The 12718-nt window shown below is 38.7% G+C and overlaps 1 protein-coding gene and 1 long non-coding RNA gene across 5 annotated transcripts in view; one reads left to right on the plus strand and one right to left on the minus strand.

The window, feature by feature from the left end:
* LOC101739075 (homeobox protein Nkx-2.1) overlaps window positions 1-7733 on the minus strand; it is a 64522-nt gene extending 56789 nt beyond the window's left edge. For all 4 annotated transcript variants that reach the window (XM_004925701.5, XM_021347717.3, XM_012690012.4 and 1 more), the window contains exon 1: window positions 7459-7733. In XM_004925701.5, coding sequence (XP_004925758.1) covers window positions 7459-7685 — 227 coding nt within the window. In that variant the 5' untranslated portion in view covers window positions 7686-7733. The remainder of the gene's footprint in view (window positions 1-7458) is intronic.
* A 184-nt stretch (window positions 7734-7917) lies between these two features.
* Window positions 7918-11486, plus strand: LOC134201375 (uncharacterized). Its single transcript, XR_009976638.1, has 2 exons — window positions 7918-8044; window positions 9340-11486. It is a non-coding gene; the product is annotated as an uncharacterized LOC134201375 (long non-coding RNA).
* The last annotated feature ends 1232 nt before the right edge of the window (window positions 11487-12718 follow it).

Below are 12718 nucleotides of genomic sequence, written 5' to 3' on the forward strand. Positions count from 1 at the left end.
TTGTATAGATCGGACTTATCCATCCACAGATCATAAAAACCTATGATCTGTGTATCCATCCCTATCAACTATCAAAAGCTAGCGATCTAGCCTATGGCATAAATACTAGAGAAAGGCATCATGAATGATGTTTGTATCATCCACTTGCCAGATTCTACAGCTAATCAAACATATGTGCCTACTTAGGAACACGGTAGCAATGTGTGACCTCAAGTTTTGTCCACTTTCACGTCCAGTAACATTGACATGATTTTTTCTTTGATATTTTTGTAAGGTACCGCACCGTCCTCGTAAGAATATCACGTCATTTCGGATCCTCCTGATCCACTAACGATACTTTTAGGTACCTCAAGTACCGTTCATCATTTTCGTAGAGCCCATCACTTTCGACGAAGGACTCGGCAAGTGAATTAACCCACAGACACAGCCCACTGAGTTTCTCGCCGGATCTTCTCAGTGCGACGCGTTTCCGATCGGGTGGTAGATTCTGTGAAGCACTGCCCTTGGTAGGGTTAGTGTTAGCAACGTCGTCAGGTTTGAGCCCAGTAAGCTCACCTACTTGTTAAGTTACGCTGGCATAGCCTCTCAAGGCTATCAGGTTAGGTAGGGAAAAAATAATTAGGAATATGAGTCCTTTGAGAAAATTGAGTCCTTATGTGACGATGTTTACTCAGACTTATATAAAAAAAAAAAAAACGTTTACCGCAAATAGCAAGAAGATACAACCATCAACAACCTAACACAGACGTGAATAAATTGGAAATTGCTCAATACCTACTCAGTCTCTCTCGGCTCGTGCGATAATTTAAGAATTATGTCGGCTATTTTTAGAGTATTGAATTCATTTCACAATTTTATTGCTATTCGTTTACCTAGTTCTTACGTACTTACTGGTGGTAGGACCTCTAATGAGTCCGCGCGGGTAGGTACCACGGCCCTGCCTATTTCTGCCGTGAAGCAGTAATGCGTCTCGGTTGGAAGGGTTCCAATTATATATGTATGCCAGATATGTTTAACTTCAATATTGATGTTTGAATCTATTACTCAGTTTCCCACATTTTAAGCAAAACGGATAAGTAAATAATCAACCGGTAATCTAGAGTTTTAATATGAATCGTAGTAACTATTGTTTAAGCCATTCAAAATGATATCGAGGGGTGAAATGCTGTTTGGCTTAAGCGACATTTCCTAAACTTTACAGAAGAGCCATTCAAAGTTTAAAATTTGGAAAAAATATCATGAAAAAAAAAACTTTTTAAGCTATATGAACGGTGTTAACATAACTGGTGGTAGGACCTCTTGTGAGTCGGCGCGGGTAAGTACCACCACCCTGTCTATTTCTGTCGTGAAGCAGAAATGCGTTTCGGTTTGAAGGGCGAGGCAGCCGTTGTAACTATACTGAGACCTTAGAACTGATATCTCAAGGTGGGTGGCGCATTTACGTCGTAGATGTCTATGGGATCCAGTAACCACTTAACACCAGGTGTGCTGTGAGCTGGTAACCCATCTAAGCAATAAAATAAAAAAACCAAAAAAAAATCGGATTGTTGATGCTAATAGCAAATAAAACGGAACTTTAATCTCTATATATAAAAATGAATTGCTGTTCGTTAGTCTCGCTAAAACTCGAGAACGGCTGGACCGATTTGGCTAATTTTGGTCTTGAATTATTTGTGGAAGTCCAGAGAAGGTTTGAAAGGTAGATAAATATGAAAATGCTCGGAATTAAATAAAAATAACAATTTTGATTTCCCTTTGATGTGTCCCCCATCGGACGGATTCCTTTTGTTTGTCGTGTATTTATCTATTGAGGCACTACGAAGTTTGCCGGGTCAGCTAGTTATAAAGATAAATATCGCGTATTATGCAAAATGTCGCGCTTAAATTAAATAGTCTTTCACCCCTCGATATATTAATGATATCTATTAGAAAACTTTTATAAATACCTACAAGTAAATATCCAAGAACGATAATAATTTAATTTACGGAACGTCGGTCGACAGAGCGAACAAACCAAATCGTTGAAAATTTATCCCTTTGCTTTAAAAATAATTAAAATCTCGAGTCCCATAGATCATTCCAATTTAAAATGTGTAGAGACTTTTTGGCGGGAACGCGAGGTGTCAAGTTGTGCGATTTGTTTTATTTTATCTATTTAGTGTTTCTTCAGGTTTAAATGTGTAATAACGGTGCTTTATTTAACTATTTAGTATCTGTGAAAGTGCACAAATGTGGGAAAATGAAACAAAGCCGTTGAGATCCTCTAAAAATTCCACTGAAAAAATCTCAGGAAACGACCACCATTTTACTACTGAGATTATATTTCATCCCATATCATCTCATCTCATTTCATTTCATCCCAGTTGATTAATATCTCAAATTCTTAATTTCATTGCCTTTATATTTGGAAAAATAAAACTACTGCTACTACTTAAAATGTGTATAAAATGGCCGGCCTTACTCGTAACGTATTCATGTATTTTTAATAGTGAAGGCAAGTAGTGTAGTTTGTTTACACGTATGCTAATTTTTTTTATATTTAACAAGCGAAACTGGTAAATTTAAGTTGAAGGTGTCTCTTGTACAGCCTCTTGAAGTTACTCAAACACTTTGCTTGTGTTTTTAAGAGAAAAAAAAGAACAAATCACCTATTACAAAACTACGTCATCTTAGTTGGCGTTCCCGTTGATTTGCATCTGAATTAAGGTAGCAGGTTCGAGAGTGAACACTGACCACTATGTTTTAAACATAATGTTTCGTGTTTAATAGTTTTAGTGTACGAAAACTTTTTACTTTGCCAAGAATCACATATTGGATCTCAATCCACATTTGGCTGTTGTCTTGTTATTACATTTTTAGTCTTTTTTTTAGCTGCCTATGTAAGTGGACGTCACCAATGCCGGCCGCACAATCAAGTTGCCACAGATTAACAAATTAGTTACTACCGCTTAGTACTCTCTCTGCGAGCCTCGTTTGAAGAAGGAAATAATAATTTTGATAATAGTGACCGACTCTCTATCAAAACCGATAGTCTCACGAAATTCTAAAACAATTTGCGTTCGAAAATGAGCAAAAATCTAATCTCGTCGATATAAGCCAGATCTCACCACGATTTGTGTAATTGTTAAGATAAGTTGATTTACGTAATTAATCATTGAGACTTTTCGATCAGCCTCGACGGAACAAGTAGCTTACCAGGCTGTGTTCAACAGGATTATCAGTATACAAAATATCATTTTATATACATATTTATTAATTTAACATTAAAATTATTCAAAACAATATTATGAAAGCTAGAACACTAAGCTACTTTAATTGAATGATTTTTACAAATAATCCCAACGTTATAATACGAAGTAATAGTGTTTCTTTTTACTTTTCAAAAATTTCAAGCAACGTAGTTTTAGGATGTTTCTTTCCTTAAAACTTTAGTCTGACAAATATGAACCTATAAAAAAAAACAAAGCGCCTATGTCAAACTTTTTTACTGGACAGCAATATTTTTTATTGAGATCTAATTTAATATTAATATGTAGACGCAAGAATACACCTATGACGTCTGTTTGCATTTCAGTACAGTTATTTAGTTAGGCGACCCGATCAATAAACTTACATCCGTGAATGACAAGTTATTTTCGTTAAGCCCGTGTGATTAAGAAAAACATGTGGAACAAAAAAGCATACTGACCTATTTGTTCCTTTTATTTTTTACTAGTGACCCGCCCTCGCTTCGCTTCGGAAACTGTAATTTATTATTGATTTCTCCACTATTTAATGGATGTTATTATACATATAAACCTTCCTCTTCAATCACTCTATCTATTAAAAAAAGCGCATCAAAATCCGTTGCGTAGTTTTAAAGATTTAAGCATACATAGGTGTATAGGGACAGAGAAAGCGACTTTGTTTTATACTATGTAGTAAGTCCCGCCGGGTTTCTCAGGAAAAGATAATTGAAATGTACACTGCACTGCACAGCATAGTGAAAGGAACGATCTAGAAAAAATGTGCTTCAATTCGGACTAAAAGTCTGTCTGGTAAATTTCGAAAAATCCCATAGACGCAATCCACTGAGTTTCTCGTCGGATCTTCTCAGTGGGTCGCGAATTCGATTCGGTGGTAGATTCTGCGAGGCACTGCTCTTGCTAGGGCTAGTGTTAGCAAATTCTATCAGGTTGAGCCCGTGAGCTCACCTACCCTTCCGGCCGTAGCTGGAATAAACTCTTAGGTTACCAGCAAATAGGTAAGAAAAAATAATAATGGAAAAATCTTGTTTATATTATGACATCTGAATATTTACCATTACCATGTATCTTCTGAACGCTATTTCAAGATCAAAGGACTGCTAGTAAATAGTCTTTGCAGCAGGCGCTTGTAGAGTCAGTTTTAATGTGTAATGTTTTAAGTTACTAAGTACTACTAACAAGATGTATGGTTTTTACTAAAATAAAAATATATAATTATTTCTTCTTTACGCGAATCGTATACACAATTAAAGCTCCTTTGACGGTTTAATCTCGCATTTCTCGGTCTCGGTCACGGACGACCACGAAAACTGTAAACAGTAACTGTGAACTGTAAAACTGTATTCAAAACGTCGCAACTGATATAATGACAATTAAAAAAAACTCGGCATTAAATCGTAAGTTTTTTTTATGATTAAGGGATTACTGGTGGCCCGGAGCCCTTTCCAGTTTCACCAGGACAGGTGGGCGAGCAAGAGCTCAGCCAGGAGGGGCGGGATTTGCTAACAGCCACCAGAGCGCCTACAAAGGAGACCTAGCAACTCAGGAGTAGCTGCTTTTCGAATGAATCTACTACCGGATCGGAATCGCGAACCGCCGAGAAGATCAGGCGAGAACTCAGCGAGCTGATGTTTAGGTTAGGTTGCACGTCGAACTCTTTGACGAGTTCGACGAATATGGTTACCGGGGCCCCTAAGCCTGCTCCTAGTATTAGAACTAATGGATCTGATGAATCCGTAAGGACGTGTCTAGGGCGTCGAAAGTGACTGGCTCCTGCGTGATCAGGATTCGGGGAATAGTCAGCGGCGGCCACGATAAGGCAATCATCATGACGATTGTAACAGTGTTTTAAATCACTTCAATACATTATTATTGATGAATAAGAAAACTCCGAGATATAATCGTATGATTTGTTCTGTACGAGTGATAGAAAATAGTATTTTCGTTTTGAGAACATAGTAAGGCCACGCAGACACCTCATATCGCATGTTTAAAATTAAATTGGCTTATTTCAAAAATTCTTGTTTTTTAGTAAACACATGTTAAACACATAAAACAAATGTTATTGAAGAATTATAATTTCTTTTGGTATTTCGATTTTAATACTTTAAGGTGTGCGCTTGATTTTAAAGAGACGGAATGAGTAGGTACTTTGTGCTTTTCTAGTCTAAAAGAGGCTGGTGGTAGGACCTCTTGAGAGTCCGCGCGGGTAGGTACCATCACCCTGCTTATTTCTGCCGTGAAGCAGTAATGCGTTTCGGTTTGAAGGGTGGGGCAGCCGTTGTAACTATACCTGAGACCTTAGAACTTATGTCTCAAAGTGGGTGGCGCATTTACGTTGTAGATGTCTATGGGCTCCAGTAACCACTTAACAACAGGTGGGCTGTGAGCTCGTCCACCCATTTAAGCAATAAATAAAAAAAACAAAAAAAAAACAATTTTATAAATATCTATCGTATAAATAAAATATGTATGTATGTAACTAATAAAATAGAATGAAAATTATTACATCATTCTATAAACATCGAATTACTATTTCGTATCACGAGGCCACTAGTGAAACGACCTAAACACTTTAAAATCTGTTTAAAACTTTTTTATTTACCGTCGATTGATTTATTTCCCCGTTAACATAAATTAAAAAAAAAAAAACAAAGTCTAGATACGGTACTAAATTGTTCGATTGACGTTTAGCCACTGCTGTCAAAGTAGACATTAATTTCGGAACTAGGTAAATACTCCTTTAAATTTTCGAGCGTTTCCTAACTGTCGTAATTAAAATGAGACTATACCATTACCTATTTTAGGTTGAAAGTGATTTTTAAATAAAACATTCATTGAGTAACAATAGGACGTCACTAACAAAATACTATCTCACGGTATATGTAATAGTTTTTTTTTAAATCATTATGGACAGCAGTTTCTTAATTAATCATCTGAATTAGCGTTCCTAATTGTTTGTCGCCTTGGTCGAGTTTCTCACTTTGCGTCTTGAAACAATGTTGCCACGTAATTTTAATGAAAACTTCCAACAAATTATTTTACGAAAATGCTTATTGAAAATGCAACGCATTTTGATAGTTCGATAGAGCCCTATGTACACAGGACAGTAAAAAAAATTAATACCTCCTGACCTGATTATATCTGTGTGAGCATCGATGATCACTTGCCATTAAGACCATATTACCGTTTGTCTTTAAAATTAATTTAAAATGGTTAAAAGAATCATTCAATATGAATACTGTACTAAATCAAAATTTCTTAAAAAATTGAATGATTTTTTTTTTAATAGTCGTACGTTTTTCGATTTTAAACCAATTCGGTAGCTAAATTTATTTGATTATCAAAAAGCGTTTGTTAATCATCAATATTATGAATATAAACTTGTTCGATTCCGTGAAATGTTTGTTCACTTTAAAAATATATTGACCATGAACGAATTAAAGTTATTTGTACTTTTTAAGTATGTTTGCACTGATGTAGGTGTAGGTGTAGGAAGATAAGTACCTACGCTTACGTAACTACGAGGAAAGCCACTCAGGATTTCTCCAAGGTTAATAAAAATATAGTTGTCTTCGATATTATTGTTTTTAAATTTTAATCGGTTGAATATTATTTAAACGTTATCGATTTTCGAATAAGCATTATCGATTTTCGAGAAACGTAGACATAATCGGCTTTAGTCGCCCGTGACTACGAAAACTGTAAAGTATTCTAAATGTCATAAAATGTCATAAAAAAAAACGCGGGATTAAACCGGAATAGTTATTTAAATTACGAATATCGTTTTGTTTCGTTATACGTAAATAATTTTCTATTTTAGTTATTTCCTAAGCCGTTCTGTGATACGATGTTTTAATTTGGTAAACACTTGCCCGATTTAGGTATTTTAAATTCATTACTTTGATAAACTTACTTAGTAGTAGCTTTTAGTTGTGTGAATTTAATATAGATATATTCGACAACGTAATTATAACGAGTGGAAATTAATTTAAAAACCGATCTCGAAACTCCGGTGTCGAGTACCGCACATGAGTGACCGCATATCCACATGGCATCATCACTTGACCGGCAATCACAACATACCTGCACAAACAAACGTCACCGAACTATATCCTTCGACTAGGAGCCGGACTCAAGCACTCTCGTCGGGACCTTCGGCACTCGAAAAATCAGCGGGTGGAGGGCCGCCCCCCCCTATCGATCGACGCACCTGTACGGCGAAGGCGGGTTGTTCGCCAGCTCCAGCTTGCGGTACTCCTCTATCGGCGACAGGATATCGGTCACGGAGAACGGAGTCGAGTGCTGGAGCTGCAGCTGGGAGAGGTTCTGCTGCAGCAAGGCCGACTTCGGCGACAGGCTCATCGCCAGCTCCGCAGCGCTCAGTTCCGGCAGCGCCTCCGCCGGACACGGCGAGTAGCCGCCGCCCTCCGCGGACATCCGACCGACCGACACTCGATGCCACTCGACGGCTCAGCCTCTAGTGGCTCTCGGGGCGAGAGTGGCGACGGCGGCCGGGTCGCAGCCACTCGACGCCCCAGGCCCCGCCCTGCCCCCCGGGGCGGAGTCCTCTCTGCCATTGGCCGACGTCGGAGCCAAAGGGCGGCGGGTGCGCCTCCACGCGTGGAGGGGCGCCGGGAGCGCGCTGCGGCCGGGGCCCACCTCGACAGTCGCTTCGGAATTTGTATTGCGAAACTGTGAACATGTGGACTACTCGTCAACATCGCCGCATCGCCTCCGGAGACAGCCATAAGGTCGTTTCAATAATAATACAGTGGACTCGAGTTAATTGTTGATCGGTAAATATTGCACGCTAGCCACGTCACACATGCGACGCTTACAATATTTACATATATAAAATATAAGTGTTATGAAGGCCTATATTTATTGTGTAGGTACAAACGGACCTTGTATTCTCAGGTACTCATACATAATTACGCTCTGTTTCGATATTCAAGTAGGATCCATTTTAAATACTAATATCAAATCAAATAATAAATATCAAATAATAAATCAAGCCCTATCATATATTTTTCGTAATAAAAAGCATACAACTTTTTTGTAATACTATTTATTATCATCATCAAATTTTGAAGATATTTATGTGAGTCTCTAAACTCGAATGTTTTAAACTTAAATAAAGAAGGCATGTATTCAATAAGAATCTTCGCCGACTTTGCCAAATTGTGAATAATGTAATGCGATACTACGTAGCTAATATTAGGACCCTAGTAACTTTGACGTGATTAAGGAAAACGTTTTAATCGTCGTTCTCAGAGTTTTGAAGATTTTTCGCATAAGTATTTGACTAAAAACAATCTTAGATTGTGTTTTAACTAGCATACCTACTGTTGTTTTTTCCTATTTATTTTTACCTATTGTCATTTTTCATAAGCTTTTTTTAGTTATTTTTTATTTATTAACTAGGGCTGACAAGCAGTTTTAGCAACATCAAAATACATTATGTCTCATTAAATTTATAATTAATTTATAATTTAAACCTAGCTATTTATTTGCAACTTGTAAAATATAAAATACAATTCTGGTCTGATCTTTTGAACGCACCCTGTATCTACCAAAAGGCATTCCTCGCATTGCAACTATTAACTGTTTTTTTTGAAACTGCTAATTTTGTTAATCGGCCTAGTAAATGCATCAAGCAATTTCTATCATCAACCAAAAATGATGCAGAGGAAACAATTATAAATATATTCGGTAGATAAATTTTAACATAGGTACATTAATAAAAAAACAAAAGTAGGTATATAGGTATATCGATAAATACCTAAAGGCCTTAAACTTGTACCTACATATTTACATACAAACAACTAGGTCCACTGGTGTTGATATGTATTAATTTGCAATTATAAAATATTTTCATAGTTTATTTCTCACATGTCTCATTGTTGGGAACACCAGAACCCGCGCGGTTGGTACCACCACGCTACGCAGTCATGTGTTGCGGTTTCAAGGTTATAAAACACAAGTGAGTCTTCAACGGCGTGTCGTATGGTGACGAACTGGTACTGATACCCATTTCTCGCATGCTCTTTCGTCTGTCGCAATTAAAAAAATATGGACATACGTGTCGCAGAACCAATGGCCGATGGAGCAGACGTGTTCTGGACTGGAGACCGCGTACGGGTAAGCGCAGCGTTGGGCGTCGCCCTGCCCGTTGGACCGATGACTTGCGGCGATATGCTGGGTAAGATTGGATGCGGAAGGCGGAGGTTCGTTCATTGTGGCGGACTATGGGAGAAAGTAGGCCAGCAGTGGAGAGACACAGGCTGATGATGATGAATAAAAAAAAACACACAAAAATAATTGAAAACGATAAATAGCTTGTTCACGTGTTACTTATACGAAAAGGCGGAGATACGTCCAGGAGCCACTACATCTTCATTGTATGGATGTAGAGAAGAGATAGAGTGAAGTTCTGCTGCCGAACGGGGATTGTGCTCGGCAGACCGACGCCGCAAGTTGATTAGAAGTTGAAGAACTCATAGGTATCTCAAGGTGGGTGGCAGCATTTACGTTGTAGATATCTATGGGCTCCGGTTACCACTTAACATCAGTTGGGCCGTGAGTTCGTCCACCCATCTAAGCAATAAAAATATATGTATATAAATGGCAACATCAATTCCACCAACCACATTGAGGCATAAATTCGAAGATTCAATTGTGTTGCCGGCCCCACTCTTCAAGCTGCTTGGTTATTGCTACCGGTAAAATGAATCCAACGAACAAACAATAGCACTTAATATTCCTCATTACAGGCACAAAGAGATGAAAATCATTTAAGTTATATTGGAATAACGCATAGGTACCATTATTAAAACAGGATACTTTTTGTTAAGGTACCTACAACATGAGCCGCGAGGAGCCTTCTATAACTAATTGTTTTAATGACATGAAATTGTATTCGGTGGATCCAATTAAAGTGGAAGTCTCTGCATCTTCAAATCAACTGGCAGTTCTTCGACGGAAAATGCAACGTGTTACATTCTTCCTCAAATCCTTAAGCGAATGTAACCCAAAGGCACGTCTAATTGTAGGTATATAGTTAATTATAATCATTCCACAGTGAATTAGGCCCAATTACGTTGTAAATGTCTATGGGCTCCAGTAACCACTTAACACCAAGGGGCCGTGAGCTCGTCCAACCATCTATGAAAAAAACCCTGAACTAGTGGCGCCCTCCGGTGTCGCAAATTTCTCATTTAATTTATCAGCCCAGGCGTCTTTATCATTTAATCATTTAGCTTTTTTTTTTATTGCCCTTGTAGGCAGACGAGCATATGGCCCACCTGATGGTGAGTGGTTACCGTCGCCCATGGACTTCAGCAATGCCAGGGGCAGAGCCAAGCCGCTGCCTACCGCTTAATACTCTCCACAAGCCTCGTTTGAAGAAGGACATGTCATAGCGCTCGGGAAACACCGTAGAGGAGAGCTCATTCCATAGCCGGATGGTACGTGGCAAAAAAGATCTCTGGAAACGCACTGTGGATGACCGCAGTGGCTCCAGGTAGTATGGATGAACTCTACTCCGGTGGCGGGCGGTGCGATGGTAAAAACGAGATGTCGGTATCATCTCGAACAATTCCTCAGAGCACTAACGATGTCTCCAGCCCAACTTTCATAGAGTCGGCCTCTTTGTCTTTCACTTTTGATCCAACTTGTTGTTGATTCAACAATACCTACTATTAGCGCTAAAGGTCCAGCACACCTCCATTTTTGTTTGAAGTCACAAATAGAGTATAAATCATCTGCATAAATATTTCAGTATACCAGTTTCGTATCTCTATACTCATTAAAATGAAGACTATAAAGTTAAAATGAATTACCTAAATGAAAAGAGTTTCCGACTCGGGCGGGACAGGACGGGCTTGATATTGGTTTGACTTTAGTTAAAGCCGAAACTATAGTCGAGCTTTCTTAATTAAAGCAAAATTTATACCCAATGTAGATGAATAGAAGGTTCGAGAGCTAAGAACGTAAATTAGTTTCGTCACAAAACATCAACTTAGGGTACTTATTTGGAAAATTAAATATGTGCAAGTATAAATAAATACATTATTCATAAATAAACGACTACACATATAAAATAATCTGCTACACCCAATAATGTCATAAGTAGGTAAAGCAAAATAAAATATAATTAATATTACTTTAATCGCATTTTGTAGTTTCATTTATATTTTAAAAATGTTTTATTACTAAATTAATAAAGTATTTAAACTATTACATGGTTTTATTTTAGACAGTACTACGTAATCGTAGTAGAAATTGTCCTAATGGACAATTTCAGAGTTGTGAAACCTAATGGATCGAGGATGTGCGCAATGGCGGACCCAGGGGGAGGGTCGTGGGGGTCATGACCACCCCCTGAGCTGGGTCCAGGACTTAGATGGACCACTAATTGAATATAATGATTCTATTTATATATTTTGTCACCATACAGATTTTATGTAACTACATACCTTCAATATTTAATTAATTTAATATAATATAATTACTTTGTATAATGGCAAACGTTTGGGATCGAACGCATCTAAATTTGACTATGTGACCCCCTCCTGGCGACAAAGCTGGATCCGCCCTTGGATGTACGGGAATCTGTAGAGACTATAGAGATTCTTAGACGATAGCATTTTTTTTTTGTTTTCCTACCTAAGCTGGTAGCCTAAAGAGGCTATTCCAGCGGAACCTTAACTAGTAGGTGAGCTCACGGGGCTCACAACCTGACGACGATGCTAACACGAACCCTAGCAAGAGTCGTGCTTCGCAGAATCTACCACCGGATCGGAAACGCGACCCACTGAGAAGATCCGGCGAGAAACTCAGTGGGCTGTGTCTGAGAGTTAATTTACTCGTCGAGCCCTTCGTCGCAAGCGACGGGTTCGACGAGAACGGTGACCGGTGTTTGAAGTACCTAGAAGCACCGTCAGTAGATCGGGAGGATCCGAGATGACGTGTTTTGGGCGACGTCGACTGCTTTCCATTCTTTCCGCAGGATCGGGAATGAGATAGCATTGATAAAATAATTATCGATGGGTACCAGGAGCGTGGGGCGTCCTCCAACCAGGTCGACCGACGACTTAGTGCGCACGACGGAAAGTCGCTGGGTGCGGAAGGCGGAGGACCGCATTATGTGGAAGGCATTGGGGAAGGCCTATGTCCAGCAGTGGGAAGATAAGGGCTGATGATGATGATGATGTAATAACACAACTGAAGTGCACACATTATTTTACGGATTCATAAAAATAAGGACAAACTAAAACAACCAACTTTTGTTCTAGATTTTTATTATTATAATTTAATTACGTATATTTACATTCATCGAATGATTTGGTGGTGCAGTAGCTAGCGCCCTGACTAAAGTGGCCCACTGAGTTTCTCGCCGGATCTTCTCAGTGGGTCGCGTTTCCGATCCGGCGGTAGATTCTGTGAAGCACTGCTCTTGCTAGGGCAGT

The sequence above is a fragment of the Bombyx mori genome, chromosome 25 (assembly GCF_030269925.1).
Source record: "Bombyx mori chromosome 25, ASM3026992v2".
Classification (NCBI taxonomy): domain Eukaryota; kingdom Metazoa; phylum Arthropoda; class Insecta; order Lepidoptera; family Bombycidae; genus Bombyx; species Bombyx mori.